Source organism: Ambystoma mexicanum, chromosome 1q, assembly GCF_040938575.1.
Source record: "Ambystoma mexicanum isolate Mex_15411 chromosome 1q, UKY_AmexF1_1, whole genome shotgun sequence".
Classification (NCBI taxonomy): domain Eukaryota; kingdom Metazoa; phylum Chordata; class Amphibia; order Caudata; family Ambystomatidae; genus Ambystoma; species Ambystoma mexicanum.
The window spans coordinates 936,476,740-936,497,291 of record NC_090922.1 but is presented as its reverse complement, the minus strand read 5'-3'; the positions used below and the strand labels follow the sequence as shown (position 1 = coordinate 936,497,291).

At 43.9% G+C, this 20,552-nt stretch overlaps 1 protein-coding gene across 7 annotated transcripts in view; it reads left to right on the top strand.

Moving 5' to 3' along the window:
* The window catches only part of DNASE2B (deoxyribonuclease 2 beta), a 534,491-nt gene that overhangs the window by 101,956 nt on the left and 411,983 nt on the right, over positions 1-20,552 (top strand). Inside the window, exon 3 of one of the 7 annotated variants that reach the window (XM_069641601.1) lies at positions 2,848-2,936. The exons of the other annotated variants lie outside the window; for them this stretch is intronic. Coding sequence (XP_069497702.1) covers positions 2,918-2,936 — 19 coding nt within the window. The 5' untranslated portion in view covers positions 2,848-2,917. The remainder of the gene's footprint in view (positions 1-2,847; positions 2,937-20,552) is intronic. 7 annotated transcript variants of the gene reach the window in all.

Below are 20,552 nucleotides of genomic sequence, written 5' to 3'. Positions count from 1 at the left end.
CCTGCACATCTGTCTAGATGGAGTGGGCCAACTTAAATAGTGGAGGCGATGTGATACTTATCGAGTACCTTACTGTAAAACCTGATAGTATGGAGAAGCCTGGTTTGTTATCATTATGGAATCATTACTCATTGTTATGGAATTATTACCCATCATTACCCATTTAGGGATCCAGTTATCCATCATATATTCTGATTAGTACATGAAGTAGCATCATTAGACTATCCACATTATTTTGCCACATATATGTAGCATTTGTATTTGCTTATAGAATGAGGCCTGTTATATTTAAAGTGCCATGTAGAGCCATGTAGAGCCACGTTATACATGTAGATATATGTTATGTATTATGTATGCTTTGTAGAGAGACACGCATTGAGTGTGCATTTAGAATATGCATTGAGCTTTAAGTATAGTGCTTGTTATGAATGACTAGTGTTAGGCACTACATTCGAGAATAGAGAAAGCATGAAGCCATTATGAATAGAGACTCACAGAAGCTGTTCATTCCGCGGAGTGCGGAGAGATTGTTATGAGTTAGAATGTACAAGTATTTGTAAACATTTGCTTGGCAGGCAGAAATATCATGCACCTTGTTCGAGTGGAGAGGGATGCTGGCTTTATCAGCATGGCTCGCTGTCCTTCACAGACAGAGGAAGGTGGGGGCAGCTCTATGGAGAGAGGGAGAGGAGCTTGTGTAGGCAGAGACATGCAGCAGAAGGAGAGAGGGAGTGATTGGAGAAATATGAATAGATGGTAGGATGGTACCGCAAACAGAAGATAGATATGGTATAGATATGATGGCAAACGTTACGATGACAGAACATGCAGTGATTGACCAGAACACGCTGTGATTGCAAAGAACAAGTACATGAAACACAGACATTTAGGCACTGCTCATATTTAGAATTGCTGACAGACAGAAAGAGAGTGTAACCATAGAGATTTGAATACGTCATTGAACAGTATAATGAGAGGTGAGGCTCTGAGATTGTAGATAGTTGCTGCTCAGCTGGTCTGCTCTATGGGATGTAGTTGGAGATATAGCTCTGAGATCGAAGGAGCTGACACTGACTTGGAAGAGAGATGTTTGGCGGTGGCATAGGAGAGACGTTTGGATGACTCTGAGATCGAGAGAGCTTGGCAGAGGCTTGAGGCAGTTCGAGTGACCAGACTTGGCAAAGGGAGCTGGAGAGGGGAGAGATGGGACACATTCGAGATGAGACCAAGGGAAGCTTGCACATGCAAATGGGAAGTATGGTTTATGGCCTAAACTGAACTGATTAAGGCAGACACTCACACAGTGCTTTGGGTTTGGAGAAGGGGAAATCAGACATGGATTGTCTTAAAGAGAGAGAGTGAGGAATGGTGTGGATTGGAGAGGAATGCTGACACTTGCCATATGTATATTGCATTAGACATGATAGATCCAGCTAATCACAGGCTTGTATTAGAAGCCTGTAAGGCTTACAATTATTACACTGCATGGTAGATTTGCACCAAAAGTACAAAAGGTGCAAATTCGAGTTTTGCATTATAGTATTGTTTGCATCATTTCTTGCTGTGCATGAATACATGTATTCTATTGTTATAATTGAAACTGACTTGCGTATTTTCATTGTGTATTTTATTTCGTTTTTTGTCTATTCTTATAGTTATGGTAATAGCTTATGTTTGAGTGTCCATACCATAGTAATTTAGGAGTAACACAGTGCACAAAGGCCCTGAGATAAAAGAGCAGGGGGGGGATAGTGATCCACACCCCCCTAGAAGTTTGTCTAAGACTGATGCATGGTTGCCCACTAAGGGGTAGGCCAATGGTAGATTTGTCTCATTTGCAGTACGGTCTCACATTACCTCTCGCCTCCACCATTTTTGCTTTTCCATATCATGAGAGTTTGGCTCTATAATCATGTCAGGTTACATACAGATCTTTGACAAATGCCGGAAACTACTCAAATAACGGATCTACAAACTATATGTTGCTGTATGGAGCCTTTAACAAACAGGTTCACATTGCATGATGTAGTTAAACTGTCCAACTTGACAAGTTGGGTTTCAAGAAGAACGTTAAGCAACATATAGATTTTTGTTGTTTGCCATCAAACAGTTAGAGAGGTTTTATTCATTAAATGCTACTCATTGTACTTTGGTGTATGCCCAAGGTGTATTTGAGCCCACACAGCAGTTTGAGTATACTGACAATAGTCAGTTTCCCATGTCCTTAAATCATCGAGGTAAAGAAGGGACTTTTGATGTGTTATGGTACTGTGGCAACTTTTGCATCTAGAGTCAATAGATAGTATATTAGTGAAAAAGAAAACTCTAAACAACACCTATATCAGTTGGGCATATAGTATTGCAGGACACATGTTTTTATTTAGGTATCAGTCTAGTGCCATGCCGCTGATACAGTTTCTTTTTGCTAGTCCTCTTTCTTTGCATATCAACGGAGACAAAGAAAGTTGAGCACCACACAGAACGGTTCCGGCTTAGACGCTTTACCTGTACCGACATAACAAGAATTAGCAAGTTAAGCACCCACTAAATTTCATCAAGAAATCTCGTTAAAAATCTCTGCCGCCAGCATGTTTAAGTTACTGGAGGGTCTAGACATGAAGATGCAATAACTGCATTGTGCCATTAATATAGATTGCTTTAACAATGAAAATATTTAGTTGAAAGCATAATTGAAGACATCTAAATATTGATTGATAGATTCTAGAGACACATCATGCGACAAAACCATCGCCTGTTTAGTTGCAAGTTTGTCCTGCATCTTAAATTGCTAATAAAAAGGGCACCAGTCAAGACATTCCAACAACTGTCTGTACTTTACTCTGGCAGGCATGCAGATCTAAATGTTGAGCAAGAAGAAAGAACGCAGTTTCTCAACCAAGTGTCCCTTGAATACAACATGGAGATATTCCTCATGAGTAAGTTCACGGGCAAGCTGTGGTCTAGTACAGTGTGCATTTAGCGTATCGTACATTATAAAACTTCTGGTCTTGCTTATTAAGAGGGGAGAACCAAGAATTTCTGAAAAAAATCTGATTAGGTGCCTTTGGGACATGGTCGAAAATGTACACAGGTGATTTGAATATCAACAGACAGGTGAAAGAACCCCTGAGATAGAAAATGAATTTCTAAAATACAGCGGGTTTGTAAAACAGCTGAAATCCCCTTGTACCTTTTGTCTACAGCTAATCAGACATTTACCCTTCTCCAATTAAAGAAGGTTAAGAGCAAATTTGAATCAAGTGCACACAAACAACACAAAGTATGCACTGCTTTAACACAATTAATTTAATTTGTAATTAACATCATTTGATTAAATAAAGTTTCAATAATGTGTGCAGACAGGACCCTTTTTAAACTAAAGGTTTTATTCTCTGTATTCTAAACTTTTCATAAACACTGATCGATATAAAGGAATGCAGCTCATTAACTAGTCATTCCTTGACCTGATGATGGCTAGTGCAGGATTTGGCATGAAAAATATGCCAACGAGCATGGCTTGAAACATGTGTCGACAAACAGATTCATCCGTTGTCAATTTTTGTGTAATTTATACTATCTTTAGCGTGCAATGATAGGGATCGAGGGGCAAATAATGTGTATGGAAGAGTGGTTTGCATGGATTGTTTTGCACAGATTAATGTAAGATATTTTTACATAGATGGTATTTTCATACAGCGTTGTGAAAGTGGTAATGCTGTTTAACAGAATCAAATGTAATAAATGATAAAGTAACAGAAACTGAAGGTCATGGTACTTAATGTTCCATAAGCCTTTAGCCCTAGAATAATAGTGTGGTTTGTCCTGTCTGGCATGAAATGGTCTTGATATTTTCTTTTTATAAATAAAATGATACCACTCCATGGTCTGGAGGGTTGCCCAGAGCTGTGCTCGTATCCTTGATTCATTCAAAACCTTCCAGACATCAACTTTTGGTTTTGCTTTAGTCCCCAAGTGGGGGACGGGTAGGCCCAGATGTCGGTCCTAAGGCTGCTGGGACAAGAGACCCAAGCTACTCTTCACCGATGATGCCCAAAAAAGCCTAAACATGTCTGGGGATGCTTGTGGTCTAGTGCAGAAGGGATGTGGCCTAGTAGTTTGGGCTGGATTGCCCCTTTTGCATACAGTCTTCCCCTTCTGTAATGGCTTGGCAGGAGAAGAACAATGGTCTAGAAGGTTACCCTGAGCTGTGCCCGTGGTTAATATTAATTCTAAACCTTTCAGCCATCACCTTTTGGTATTGCACCTTTCTAGACGGCCATAGGATGATAGTTGTTGTTTCACAGTAAGTGCGATTTTCAAACAAGCCACATAAGCATCAAATATGGGTGCCCACACTTACAACCCGCTATATCAAGCATAATGTTAATTACACGTACAGACTGCACTGTCACCATGAAAGTCGCCTTGCACTGTCTTTATGAGGAGGAGAGTAATCTAGGTTACTGTGAAAATAGAGTCAGGTTTTCAATTGCCATCTTAATAGCTATTTGTCCTAAGTCAATTGATTAGGAACCGGCAACAGATCCCAAAGGCATGAGGCAGATAAGAGCGCCCACCCAGACAATCTGTAGGGATCTAGCGACTTAAAGCGTCAGAGTTTCAGAATCTTTATGCGCTTGAAAGAAGGACCTAGATCATAAACTGCTTGATGAGTCAGGTACAGACACATGAGGAACTCGATCCTTCGGGCATGTGGTAGCTAATACAGCCATGAAGGACTTGGGTAATGAGGTTGCTATGCCGAGGCCCAGATGAAGACAGACAGCCATGTTCCGAAGTCTCTGCGATTGTACCGCTCTCCTGGGCACTGCTAGTACATAGGCACATACATCCTATAAATTGAGTGCCTGACAAACCTCTAATTAAATCTTTAAAGTTTTTTTAAGCTGTCCCTAGTTGTACATTCTGCATAATCTGACATATGACCAATGAGATCTTGTTTCGAAAGTATACTTTTGCAGACATTTTAGTTTAACTTTAGTTCAGCGGACCAATATGCAAAATGCCAATCTGGAATGAAACTGAAACAGAATAGACATAACTATGTTAATGAATATGCAATGGAAGCTCTGCCTACAATGCCACAACTATGCCACAACTATGCCCGGGCTAGGAAAGAAGGTCCTCTGCTTGTTCATTAACCCTAGTTGGGTGACTATTTTTCTTGTCAACAGCATTACTTTTTTTCTCCAACTCTGGCTGAAGCTGTCAACCAAGATTTGAAACTTTGCCAGCCCTCTCTTTAATGTGCAAGAAGGAACAAGGTAAGGTAGGGAGTTCTTACCAGAAAGTAGAGGCTTTTGCCATCTTCAAATGGGAGAAGTTATAAGTACAAATTGGTTTGCCCAAAACTAAATCTCTCTAGATTGTATAATGCCAACTTGCCACATTCCAATCTGTAGGTGCTTATCGAGTCCTGTTTTTTTAATTTTCATTCTGGGACTTGCAGTTCCACTTTTCCCATTATAAAACTCGGACTACAAGTCCCAGAATGCAAAGAAAAAAACAGGACTGGGTAAGCACCTACAGATTGGAATGGGTCATGTTGGCAACTATGCCACAGACTCGTCAAATGTATTGAAACCTGAGGAATTATGCTCTTCAGGCTCATTATTGGACCAATTTAATCAGGTCTTAATGGGCAAGAGGAACTTACCAAACCTTGCAAAAGTCCTATTGAAGTAATATTTTGACTCTCCTGCAGGGAACTGGTTATCGATAATGGCAAAGAAATTGATTCAGACACTCTGGCTAATTGAGCTCAGAGAGCAGTCTGCTGGGGAATGGTAATTGCACAATTTCAGCGGAGAGTAGAAGGCTCCTCTTAAAGATCGACGCAAAACTAAGCGATCTCGCCAATTACAAAGCAGGCAAAGCAGCGCAGGGCCTGCTCTTCGGAGAAGCTTTTGGTAAGGAAATTGGAAGATTTGCAGATACCTACACTTCACTGGAGAAAGCTCAAGCCTCCATTAATAAGATCTTCCTGACTAGAGTTTTTATCCGGGACCGGCCGCTATAGAGGTCGAGCAGCCGGTCGGTTTCAATCATAATGAAAACCCCAGGGCAGCAGAGCCCACTACTGGGAAACAAGACAACAGGACTCCTTCTTTCCGACCAGAGGGAGATTCCCCAGGGGATGCAGGAGCAGGGGATGCAGGAAGAGCACAGAACTCTGGCACAGGTGAGGCCCGTTTATTATCCACCAGTAGGGGGAGGACATTGGAGTTCTGGCAGAACTAGCGCATGCTTTCCAGCGATGCGTGGGTGCTGCAGACTACCCGAGGGCTACAGTTAGAGTTTATCCAAAACCAAAGGCAAGAGTTGTGCCCCCAACCTATGCACATGTCCCAAGCAGAGCAGCAGCTCCTTCATGATGAGCTGCGGCAGCTCGAAAGGAAGGAGGCAATGGAACTGTGTACGCTGCCACCCACGTTTGTTAGCAGGACTCTCCTAATGCACAAGAGGGAGAAAGTCAGACCAGTCAGAAACTTGAAAGAGTTGAACAGTTGGGTGATATACAGACATTTCAAGATGGAAGGTATGCATCAACTGAGAAAAGGGAACTGGTTATCGAGGATAGACTTGAAAGAGACCTACCTCATGATACCCATTGAAAGGGAATATCATCTGTTCCTAGCATTCAGTTGGGCAGGACTATTCTGGCAATTCAAGACAATGGGCCTCATTACAATAGTGGCGGCCGCGGTATGGACGGTGCCGGTAAGGCACCGGCACCGTTCATACCGGGCCGCCGCATTACGAGTTCCTCTCGCTGGTTCCAGACAGGCTGCCAGGTCTTACCGGGCAGCCTGTGTGGCACCCACGAGTAGAACTCATAATCCCGCCGGCACCGTTATTAACGGTGCCGGCCCATCCATGCTCCCCGCCCCCATTCTGCCCTATGGGGCAGAATGGGGATCGGGAGCCCGGCATTATCGCCACCCGCGAATGGGCAATTACCGGCCCATTCATCTCGTAATGGGCTGGTTATTGCCCAATCCCGGGAGGCGGTGCCGGTTGCGATCATGGCGGTAGCCGTTCCTGCCATACAGGCACGGTTATCACCATGCTCGTAATGAGGCCCAATGCTTTTCTGTCTTGCATTGGTGCTGTGGGCGTTCACCAAACATATGAGACTGGTAGCAGTAGCTATCAGGGAGAAAGGGATTTGTATAATTATATACCTTGACGATATCCTACTACTAGCAGATGACAGAGAGACACTGATATACCAAACGACCTGGGTGAAAGACCTCTTGACGTTACTAGGATTCTTGATCAACCAAGAAAAATCAGATATGACACAGAGGAGACGGCTCGATTTTCTGGGCTTTGTAGTGGACACAAAGAAGGCGACGCTAGAGTTGCTGGCGAGAAAGGTCAGAGAAATAAAGAGCGAGATCAAAATATGTCTCGCCAAGCAATTGATTACTCTACGAGCACTAGCGAGAGTAGTGGAGCTGTTGGCATTCTCCATTCAAGCCATATTTCCGGGTCCCCTACATTACAGGGCTCTTCAAAGGTTGAAGATCAGACACCTTCAACAAGGCCTGAGGTACCACCACTGGATCAAGAGTCGAAAACAGAATTACAGTGGTGGCTACAGAATATGGATGCATGGAACGGCCGCACCATATTCAGAGACCACCCAGACCTAGTAGTGGAATTAGACAACAGCAGAGCAACCTGGGGACGCGATGCGGCACACTATAGAAAGGGGGGGCAAATGGAGCTCAGAAGAGTTACAACTTCACATAAACTGTCTAGAACTGCTCGCTGGGCTGTAAGCAATAAAAGTCTTTTCGAAAGGCAGGGCGTACCTTTGCATACTGCTGAAAATGGACAACATTTCGGCAGTCCGGTACATAAATCATCTGGGAGGGATGAAGTCCAGACTCCTGGCGGAATTAGAAAAAGATTTCTGCCATTATTGCCTGCAGACTGGGATCTCTGTGATGGCCGAGTATCTTTCAGGAATGCTCAACGTAGTAGCAGACTGGAACTCACGTCATTTGACGGACTCCAGAGACTGGAAGCTCAACGAGGATGTGTTCAGAAGGTTGGAACAGCTATGGGGGCCGATAGACATGGATTTATTCTCTTCCAGGCTCAACCCACAGAAGAGGCTAGACCCGACCGTGCAGGGAGGGAACAGATGCAAGACTGGAGTGGGAAACTGCACTATGAGTTTCCTCTTTTCATGATGTTGAGCAGGGTGCTGGCGAAAGTCCGCAGAGAAAGAGCAATGATTATAGTCGTGGCACCTATATGGAAGCCACACACATGATTTCCAGCTCTGATTGAACTTTCCTTGGATTTCCTGTGGATTCTCCCGTCAGGAGAGCACCTGCTCACGGATCCAACTGGATTGTTTCACCGTCTGAGAGTGAGGGGAACTCTGCCCCTGTTGGCATGCAAGGTATCAGGGAAAGATGGACACTCCCAGGCATTTCGGGATAAGTTGCACAGCTCATCGCAGACTTGTGGGCCCCCTCCACTCAGAGGAGCTACGACGGAGCATGGAATAAATGGTTACCTGGTGCAAAAGGAGAGGTATTCCTCCCATTTCTGCCCCTGTAGTAGCGGTTCTAAATTTCCTGCTATCTCTCCCAAAGGAGGGCAAAGCCTTTAGGACCATAGGCATATATAGGTCAGCAATATCTGCAGGTCATGAGCAGGTTGACGGGCACTGCTGGGAGACCACACGTCAGTGATCAGACTCATGAAAGGGGCTCGATTTCGAGTTCCTCCACGGCGAAGGTACATGCAGCTATGGGACGTAAACTTAGTGTTACAATTTCTGGCAGAGGCCATCGAACAGACATTTGCCCCTGATGCAATTATCAGGGAAGCTGGCTATTTTGCTGTGCTTGGTGTCGTGCAGACGAGTATTGGATGTTTGGGCTTGGCACATAGATAAGAAAACGTACGACCCAGCTTGCAATCGAGAGTATGAACACAGGACTGCTGAGCTACACCCAGCTGGGGTGTCACAAATACTGATTGAGCATAGGAAGCCCTACAGAGTGGTGTCTACGGCCACCATTGCCTGACGGGTCCGCAAATCTGCAGCAGGCAGGAATAGGCCTGAATAGATTTGAGACACATTCATGAGAGGAGCGATGACCTCCAAAGCGTTCACGGCTGGGATAGCCCTAAGGGACATCTTAGAAGTGGCGGACTGGGCTAACGATAGCTTGTTTAAGATGTTTCACTTTAAGCGAGTGCCATCAGTGGCGGAGGTAGTGATTGAAAGCTTTGAACAAGCATAATTCTTGCCTCCAGTCTTGACATAGAATGAATGAAGATTACCCCTGCATACTGTACAGGGAGTCTTGATTCTATTAAAGACACAAAGGCGAGCATTACTTTCCCACCCGGCGCATGCACTGTGTGCTAAGTCTGTGTAATAAGTTATTTATTATGATGTGTAGGGCAGTGCATTCTCCACCCTAATGGTTTCCTTTCTGGTTTGACAGGAGGCAACCAGAAGTACGGCTGATCAGAAGAAGGGGTGAAGTTAAACCTCAACAGCACTGACGCGAATGGACAAAGAGGATTATGGATCAGTTCAGAGCATTCATATAAGAGGTTGGGCAAAGAACAGGAAGTGACTAGAGGACCAAGTACAGGAAGTGTTATGGACTACAGAAGGGAGTGTGAACAAAGGGAAATGTAGTTTAAAAAAAAAAAAAATGAGAAAGTTAAGATCATTTTCAGTTTATTGTTGAAACTGCTGAAGAAGGGCATTAAAGAAGTTGAAGCATAATGCTAGCCGCTGTGTCTTTAATAGAATCAAGACTCCCTGTGCAGCATGCAGGGGTCATCTTCATTTTGATGCATGAGCAAATCTTTTACTCACGGCAGAGCTAGACAAGAAACTCTGCACGATCTCTCTAGGGGCTCAGAAGACAGTGCCCACTCAAGTGACCTTTCTTAGGATATCAGAGTTGTGCTTTAAGCAGAAATCGATAACATTAAGCAGAGCTTTTAGAGAATTCCCTTTGTGGTAAAGAGAAGAAAAGGAAGGTTAGCTGTATGGACAAATGAATACTGAGAGGGCAGCTCCAAGGAGGTTAAGCCCTGATGCCCTCAATAAAGGGGAACTGATGTGCATCCAGTTACCCGTGCTTCTTCTCTCCACGATCCGCAGGACCAGCATAATGGGTGCCTCCTAATATCTCATCTTGGAACAGACAAGGATGCATCCACATGCAGTGTCAACAAGAAGTGTGGCTCATCAGTGATGGACAACTGCGTGTAGTTCCATCTACTAGTTAACATTATCTATCTATCTATCTATCTATCTATCTATCTATCTATCTATCTATCTATTATGTGCTTTGTATGACGGCATGGTTCCATATATTCTATTGGAAGATGTGAAATATGATACAGTAGTACACAAATTTGCCTCTGAAGATCTTCCTTTAATTTGGGGGTCCACACATGGGCACTCATACTGAGACGTGTATTGTGTGTATTTAAATGTTTTGCATGTGGTGCCTAACAAGCTAACACATACTCCTTAGATCATCTCCATTGTCACCAACAACACCAAACACCCAGACATACAGACCTGGCTATCAAACATGAACTCTGAGGGCTTCATACCCAAGCTCCCCTCCTGCACCAAGTCCCTTGGGTTCCACATCGACAAACACCTCTCCTTCAGGACACTCATAGCTAAGAAAACTCAGTTTGTTATCAGCTCTCCCTCCTGCGAAAGGTCAAGCCCTCCCTCCAGAAAGCTTTAGATCCACCATTCAAGTACTGGTCCTATCCCACCTGGATGGGGGCAATGCACTCCTCGAAGGCCTCCCGTCATCCTCCCTTATACCCCTGAGAAGTGTCCTACACGCGGATGCACGCCTCATCAAGTGTCTACGCAAATACAAATACATCATCTCGGCCTTCATTGTCCTTCACTGGCTCCCACTGCATGCACAAATCACCTTCAAGTCTTGCTGCATCATCTACAAGGCAGTCACTCTGAAATCACCCAGCTACCTGTCAGAGAAACTCTGCATCTCTGGTGAACAGCGCACCACGAGAAGCCAGGACACGTGCAGGCCTGAAATCCGCTGCTGCAAAAAGGAAAGGACCAGAAAACAAGCCTTCTCTGGCTATGCCCAAAGACTATGGAACCTCCTGCCAATCGGCATCACACTCGCCCCAACGCTCCTACAATTCAGAAAAGAACTCAAGACCCACCTCTTCAAGGAGTCTCTCCTTCTCAACACCTTAGCCGTCAAATTGCCCCTCGCGCCACCTGACTTGCTGGAGGCTGCTCTCCCCTCTCCTCCATGTCACCCAGTACAATTGTACCCCTGCTCTGTCCCCCTATGTTTCCTACCGCCGCTGTATATGTGTTCTGTTGTTACCCCTCAAAAGCGCTATTTTAAGCATCCGTAATGTTGTACACCTCTGTAAAGCATTCTGTTTGGTATCTGTATTGGTGTATACCTCTGTAAAGTGGACTGTTGCTTCTCGAAACTAGGTCTGTGCCCAATAAATACCATAATAATATTAAATAATAATAGCTTTGTGTTTCTAGTTTGTCTAGTTGATGATTTTGCTCATATCGGCTCCTTCTGTCCGTTCCCAGTGAAAAGATCTTTTTATAAATATCTTTTCACTAAAAGTTCCCTTTAGAAAGACCGCTCCGTGGCCGCACAGATCGGTCTTTCTAAAGTGAACTGTCATGCCCCTGCCACACACAAGTGCGCACAGGGGCTGACATGCTCTACAGGACCATGAAGCGGAGGGCAAGGAGAACAGGTAAGTGTGTGTGCACGTGTATTGATGTGTGTGTTGGATGCATGTGTTTTGGTTTAGTGGGTGGAGGGTCTGAGGGTCTGGGACTGAAATCCCACGACAGAGGGTGTGGAGTGGGAGGTGGTGGGGGAAAGCTATGGGGTTTCGGGGGGTGAAAGCCCCAGGATATTTTTTTTAAAGGGAAAACCGCATTTTAAAGGTCTCTTTCGAAAAAGACCTTTATAAAAATGACGGTTTTTGGATCAAAAGAAAATCGGTCAAAATAAAATAGGTCTTTTTATCTTGAGACCTTTAAAAAAAGGTAATTTCACATAGAACCCTCCTATCCAATGTCTCCATCCAATTCTCTCCATCATCCTCGGATCCATGATCGCTCCGATCCTCTGCTGCACCAGGCTAATTCTCAGCTCGTGATCTGATCTCCAACCTGTGTCCATCTTGTGTTTGTGTGCTTCCACCACTTTTCTTCGATTCCTCTGTTACATGAAGGACACTTTTTGAAGATGTATGTGTCATGCTTGGTACAGGAGGCTATATTTGCGGATGTATACGGTTTGGCTGTGGCACAATTGTTTGCGGCCAAATTGACTGTGGTCAATTCTGCCACAAAGCCAATTTTGCCACAGCCAAATCCACCCAAACTAAAAAAGAACACCACCATACACTCCCCCACCAACCCCCTACTTACCTTTTTGCCTTCCACTCATTTTCTAACCCTGCGGCGTCGGATACGTCCCTCTTACGTGGGTCGGCATCCAACGCTGCAGGGTCTGCTTTTCTTTTTTTTATTTTCTTCCCATCCCCTGCCTCCAAACCTCCGCTGCCCCCAAAAGCCATCACTACCAAACATGGGGAGCAGGGGACACCCCCGCACCCCCGCTCCCCATGTTTGGTAGTGATTACCCAAACTGATCGTTTACAGACGATCGAATGGTACTGGCCGAATTCGGCCAGATTTACGATACGATTGTTTATAAACGATCAATTTGGGTAATACCGTATTTGCTTGTCAAGATATCACATGCTATGGCTGGTTAGTTTGGGCTATTAGATTGGACTTAAGCAGGGGCGTTGCTAGGGGGGGGCTAAGGGGGCTATAGCCCCTGATCTTTTGGTTGTAGCCCCGGATAGAATCTCGGCAGCTACAGCCAAAAGACTAGCTAGCCCCCAGTCCCAACAGTTCCGACATCAGCTTAGCCCCGGGTCTTTTCCAGACCTAGCAACTCCCCTGGACTTAAGCACTGCCTACAAGTTAAATCTAGTAGCATACAAAGTGTAGATAGGAGAGAGGTGGAATATGAGAAGGGGCACACAGGCAGCGGGGGATATTCGGCTTTTTATCCACTCATGACCATGCTAGTCCTGATGGCCATTCCTAGCTACTGTTCCCCTCCTGCCCCAAACACACACACCACTGGGATCACTTTGAGCTACTTCTGTGCTTTTAAGTGGATGCTAATGATATTACTAAGTGGCCTTCTGAAAGGGAATGGCTTAATTGCCGCTTTAAACCAGCTCACGGTGAAATTCAAATCTGTTAAACAAGTTTCTTGCACTAAAAACAAGCATTGCCAAGCCAACAGTTGTGGCTCTTCTGTATGCATTAGATGGGCATTTCCCAGGCGCTTCTGTAATATGCCCAGGTACTACCACTTTTGCCATTAGATGCCATCTTATGACCTGGTAGGCCCATGAATGGAGTGCCTGGTAAAAGCGTATCCGAGCCCTACAAAGAAGCCAAAACTGTTGCCTTTGCCAAGGATTGTTTTCTACTGCAATTGATGCTCTGTGATCTTACTGTCCAAAATTGCATGACTTCACTTTCAGATGCCTGCCATTACTTTGTATGTTTCCATCCATGAGGGGTGGGGTGGTGTGTGTGGTGGTGGGGGGGGGGGTTGTGTATGTGTGTGTGTGTGTGTGTTTGCGCGTGCGTCCGTGCGTGCCTGCTTGGCTCTTTCTTTTAACTAAATGCCTGCTGCTCAGCATGTAAAGTTACTGGAAACTTGACTGCCGTTTTTACATGTACTGTCCTGTGGTGTTAAGAGCATCAGAGCCTAATACCAGGCGGTAAGACCTGCCTTGCTTGGGCAGTGACTGCTGTGTGGCATAGTGTGTGCAACCTCCCACTGATCATGTGCTGCGTGGGGTGTTGACTGTGGCGGACATATCCTCTATGTCCTGTGCGTCCACTAAATTTTTATGCTGTTTAGTTTCCCTTGCTGTATGTGCCACTTCTCACTTTCTGCACCTGTTGTGTGATTCATTCCTACCTACTTGCAAGTGTTCCAGCAATGCTATGTTGCTTTGCATTGTGTCCTTTTAGAGTGCATACAATCTAAATAAGGTGTTTCTTTATTACAAGGCTGTATACCATTCTTATTTCTGCATATACATCTAATTATAGAGAAAGACCTCTATGGTGCAAAAGTGCACGTCAACCACTAATTCCCAAACACTTAGAAAATAATTATGCACTTACAAAATTACAAGCACATAAATCAATTCAGACAATTAATGAACAGAAAGCCAACACCCTAGTTATGAAATGCTGAGCGCTCACCCTTGAATGTATTTATTTAAAAGAAGTTCTATTACGAAGATGGTGACACAGCACGCGTAGAACAAAGCAAGGGAATTCAAAATGGGTATGTAATACAGGGTGAAAATGAACTGGAAATGGCAGCTATTATCAAAAGGCGAGACCACACACGCTACCTGGCCGACAGGCTCCCCATCTCTAGAGGCCAATACACCACATCGCCAGACTGGAAACAAGGGAAACAACTAGGACCCTGTCTCTGTAACAAGCTACCAAGGTAGTTACGACTGGCCCCCTCCAATCTACACGGTTCCATGCCATTTCATCGTGGGATGTTTTTTCGCAGGGTTTTTTACTGGGTTTTTTTTTTTATGAAAAAACCCATCGATTTTTTTTAAATTAAAAACCCATCGATTTTTTTTTAATTATTTTTGGGGGGGTTCCCCCCAAACCACCCGATTTTGTTTAATTTGTATTTATTCCCAAACACCCACACCCCATATATATAATTTACTAACCCCTACTAAAAAATTCGATGGGTTTAAAAAAAAAAAATTCACTGCAAAAAACCTTGCAAAAAAACATCCCGCGATGAAAGGACGTCGTACCATCTACACTTCATCAGGACTTGTCGACAGCTCGTCAATCACTAATCTCCCCATTCCACCCTGCTTCTCCCCCTCTGGAGCTCCTCACTTGCCCCGCTATCCCTAGCCATTCAAGCTGCCTCTACTACCTCCACACCTTACCTGTAGCCACCTGTGTAGGTCCGCTATGTACAGCGCTCCTTTGCGTCCCAGCTAGGTTTGCCTTTTATAAATCCCCTGCATCCATTCCCATGGGCATGTGACAGTCACATGTGTGTGGGATTGGCACACATTCAGATATAAATGCCTGATGATCATCAAAGATTTAACAGGCACCCTGAAAACTAAAGAGAATATCACGGGCCAACATCTGTAATCCACATCGCCACCACTATCACTTGAAGGATGAATAGAGGTGTAGATTCTGAGGGAAACCCCAGCTTCCATACCACAGATTCTGATGTGTTATACTAGTGGGCACTAAAACAATGCCTACTAGAGTAATATATCACCATTTTCGTATAATACCCTTGTTTTGGTGATTGAATTATGTAATTATCAACTGTGCTACCGTTTGTTTTTTTATTTATATAGCCACCAAACCCTGAGGTATCTAGGCGCTTATGCTTAGGATATTGGTTACAGTGCTTATGGTTACAGGACAGGAGGTAAATACATTACAGGCAGAAGTTCAAGAGTTAAGTGGACACATTCATGGAGTCTTGCCCCATGTTGCAGGGCAGCTACAACACAAAGATGCAAAAGTCAAATTCGGAACTGGAGGCATTGAATCCAAGCGTGCCTCTGCCAGAGTTTCAGTCTTTGAGTTCGGATCAAATTCCCAAATGATATTTTGAGGAGATCTACCTTCTTGCCTTTGTCTGCAGACCACTGGAGAGGTTGGAGTGGCAGGTCAGTGCACCACAGTCCCTCACCCACTCACCCACTCCATCCTGCAGTGAGGAGTCTTACACAAATACTGAAGGGAAATGTACCGTTCGATCTTTGAAGCTTCTAGGAATTTAGGTTGCAACAACGGGTCTTGGCCTGTGATATTGCCAATTGATCTGTGGCAGAATTGCTGCATTGTTACCCCTTGGCCTCATTGCCTACACAAGGTAAACAGACCTTCCAACGAGCAGCTACAGCGTGGTTACAGATTGTGCTGACTTAAAATTTTCCAGTATATTCCAGTTTTGGTTAGAGAATAATTTGAGACAAATAATTAATTTGCAAATACTCCAATGTAATCGATCGTGGTGTAACTGTGCATGATTAGCATTGTGTGAAATGGTTTACAATTCTTATAATCATGTGTCAAAGTTCTCACAATCCTCTGAGTAGCATGCCCGCTTGTTCCATGTAGAAGGATCTTGTCTTTCGGCAAATACTCGGTAATGGAAATGGCTATGCTAGATCTTGTCGTATGCTGGCTGTTAAGGTGGATTTCTAAATTCAGCCCATGCGGACAGAATTTGGGGAGCCACTCCAGTTATGGTGAACAGGAAGCTCTGAGAGTTTAGCCAAAACTCAATCAAGGTAGCAATGAAGAGAAGTCAAGGCTTATTCTCGGGAGAGTGCGAGTGTGGTCAGAGGCCCTCAATGAGTCCACACAGAATGATACCCAATAATTCAGCTTAGACAGTCAGTTATACAATACAGTCATTTATTTAGGCCTTTAGAACACAGTGAAAATGGAACAAATATATAAACAAAGGGCGGGTATGTTCATTTACAATAAATCATCAAAGAACGAACCATGTAAGACAGGTAAGTAATGCAGATGCAGTACAAATGTTGAGAACCAGTCACACGTTCAATTCCTTATACTTTAGAAGTGCCCAAACGCAGCTTCCAACACAAGGTTTGTCACAGGTATGTATTCTCTGAAAGGATGCAGAGGACTTGTGGTGGTACGTCAGAATAGTTTCAAACTATTTAAAAGTCAGCGACAATTTACCAGAAGACAGGTAAGTACTCCTCTGTCTTCCAGACCCAAGGCTAACCCAGGGGCAGGATACTTGACCAGGATTCTGCGACCAAAGGTAAGTAAGAGGGAGATAGGAGGAAGAGGAGATTGGTCCCAATGCTATCCTATGGAGGACGGGGGGTGAGGGGGCACAGTTATGCTTACTTACCCGCAGACTCCGATTTTCCCAGTAATCATGATGAGTCATCTGGGGTCGTTGGGAGTGCAGTGTTCCATCATTTGTTCAGGTGAAGGTGCCCAGGAGTTGCAGGTTTAAGACTTCTTCTGATCAGGTGAAACTGCAAGATGCAAGCCCAGTCGATGAAGAAATGAAGATTGCAATGATGCAGACCTTTTCAGGGCACTTCACAAGATTGAAGAAGATGAGTGCCATCGACAACCAGCGTTAGCAGGTGACGACAGGCGTCCTTCCAGTTGTGGTCGAAGAACCAGCTCCAGGACAGGCTCCCTTGATGCTAGGAAGCTGAAAATTCAAAAGGAGCCGATTTATGGCACATGCTAGCGACTACCGAAGATCAGGGCTTGAACGCCGAATGGCAACGATTCTGGCAAGGTAGCCCATGAGAGAACTGGTCAGTCTGCCGGGCAGTCCAGGGACACTTCCGAAGGCTCCGAGGGGCTGGATCCTCACAAAGGTGTTGAGGCTAGTTGGTTCCACCAGTACAAGGACTGAAGCACCCATGGGGGTCTTTGGAGATCGGGTAGAGAAGCAGGGATTCACAAGGCCAATCGCTGGAGGGGATGCTGGTCCATTGCAGAAGTTGATTATGGTTCCTCAATTGGCTGCTTTTCTTTGAAGGATTCTTGGCTCCTTCGTAGATCTGAAGAATGGCTGCAGAAGCCCCCCTCTTATCCAAAATCCGAGCTGAAAGTAAGTCCAAGCCCACCAATGGTATGCATCGACACCTTTCAAACAGCCAAGTAATTGTCCAATCAGGGACAACTACTGCCTTCACATCCACCCGAGTAGCAGACTTTCTGGCACCACTGTTGTGTACAGGGACTAGACAGTCCCATCACCCTTCCAGGGCCACACACAGATGGGCTCACAAGCCAGTTAAAGCAACAGCTTTCATGGACAAGTTCATGACCATAAAAGGACTTTCCTAACCTAAGAAGGCAGGAAGAAGACAAGTTACAATATTGCTAAATAAACAAGCAAAAATATTGTGACACAGCCATTTTAGCCATATACGGTAAAGGTGAATGTGCATACCAAAAATAATGCAAAAAAGGGAAAAATGGAACTGCTCCCACCAGCTTGTCTGTAGGCACATTATAAAGGTAACCGGCAATCCAATGTGTAAAAGCTAGGGTGATACAAAGGTATTCCCCTTCCACTGCACTGTAAAGGTCCTGTGTGCAATTTTAAAAAAAAGAATTCAAAAGGGAAACAAAGTTTCCAAGCACTGACAGTCTGAAGGACTAGTCAGTTTCCCTATAACAAATGAGCAAAAGGCACAGGGGCGACTGAAGCTGAAGGCTTTACTTATCTTCAAAAAGTCAGGAAAGGATTACAAACAAAGCAAAATGAATGGGGTTCCATAGAAAACTATGGAGGGAATGGTGAAAAAGGAAAATCTTCCCTAACTCTGGTGCATAGTGCTCCCAAAATGAGTGTGACTGGTAGATACTGACCTTGCCAGACAATTGCCCTCATTACAAGTGTGGTGGTAGTGATAGAAATGGTGATAACAGAATTACTGTTTGGAGGGAAATCAGAGGAACTGCCTCCTTCATTTGGCTGGGGATATTGCCTCCAGAATGGTGGAGTAATTATTGCTGGTAAAAAATATGCAGGCGATGTATCCTCCAAAGCCTAATGGAGTCCTATGAGACTCAGTAAGGGGGGATAACATTGCCTCCTGCGATTCATATTATGGCAGATTTACCCCCAAAATGAGTGACGTGAAAGGAACGAGTTTGACGGAATCATGTGGTTATTCTACCAAACTCGTAATGAGGACCTATGTTATCTAGCTGGGATGGGACATTGCATCCTTTGGGTCCCAGATGTCCGAGGCCAAAGAAAGAGCTAAGGTGTTTATGAATTTGCCGATGTTTTGCGATGTGGGCTCTTGGAAAGTATCAATACTGTAGATGATCCATCTGCAAGGTGGAAAAACTGGATCCTGTTTATCTCCTTATGGTAAGAAAAAAATGATGCCCGTCACCGAATATTTGGTAGTGAGAAGTTAGCCCTTATCACGGTTTATTAGATCACTGATATTCAACGTTTTCAGTTTCTCTGCCCAAGCTTTCGGTGGAAGCTTCAAGCTGGTTTCTGATAGCATGTATTGCCTAGCTGACTAAACCCACCACCAACCATTGGCACGCAGGTGCGCAAATCCATATAGAGATATTAAAAAAAAAAAAAAATTACGTATTCCTGCAGAACTTCGTGCTTGTACACATACTATCCATTCAGTTTAATGTTATCCACATTCCTAAATGTGCAGGGCCACCTTAATGAGATGCCAAGTTGTAGAAACATTCTGTTCTTTTATTATCCAATCTTGCCCAGCCCCCTAGGTTTATGTTTCCTTAGTTCATCTGTGATTCACAAAGGTTAAATGACTTTGCTCTGATCATTTTAAAAGTAAAACATCTCTTGGAATGCCCGTTACGTCTTGCCTTTCAATATTGGGCTCTTGAAATTAAGATTTTATGTTGCATTTTTAAGAAAGCTGTTGAAATCACTGATGCCGTGCAAGCAAAACTGGCTACGGTATGTTGGACAAATAAAGTGTTTGCACTTGCAAGGTTGTTCTAACATAACTAATGCTAGTGGGTACTAAGCGGGGTTTAGTTAATTTAACCCATTAGTAATATTGCATAGGGAAAATGCAAGGAGTGAACAGAAGTTTTTCAGGAAAATGTATTACATACAGAATCGGCAGACTTTGCCTGATTTCCCTTCCAAGTACTGATGTTGACTCCTGCTCAGCAGAAAGGATTGGAGTTTTTCAATTAATGTCAAAATGTTCTTGCATATTATTTTTATATTCAATGTGATGCAGGTTAAACAAACCTCTCACAAAACAGAAAGAAAACAAGAAAGACAAATACTTCAATAAAAATCAATTCTTATCATTCAAAAATAATCTACTATCAGTCGGAATACCGTAGAAGAACATAGTTACCTTAACAATGTAGCATATCTAATGATGTATCCCTCTAAAACCAATCATTTTAGTTTCTTCTTAATATTCAATCAATTCACTAATTACACTCGTCATTTGAATTAACCACATAAGAATCTTGTTGTTGCAAAAACCAGACGCTGGCAAAACATTCAGGCGAAAACCATTTATATAGAATATTCAAATTGACTAAAATGTATGAGCATCAGGTTATACAACGACAGTGTAGTACCAAATGTTTCAATGTTTCCCATTGGTCTTTATTCCCAAATAGATGCCAGTTCAGGCTATCAGCTAACTTATATCTAGGGCCAATCATCTCTAGAGTTGGGAGCAGATTAATACGGAACCTTTGAAACGCTTTGGGACAAGGGAACCTGAAAAGACATGGGGCTAAAATGCACCCCTCTCTTAAATCTCGGGGTGTTAAACAGGGACTGACTCTGATTGATGTGTTTGTATGCAAAAGAATCAATAGTTTTTAGAGACCA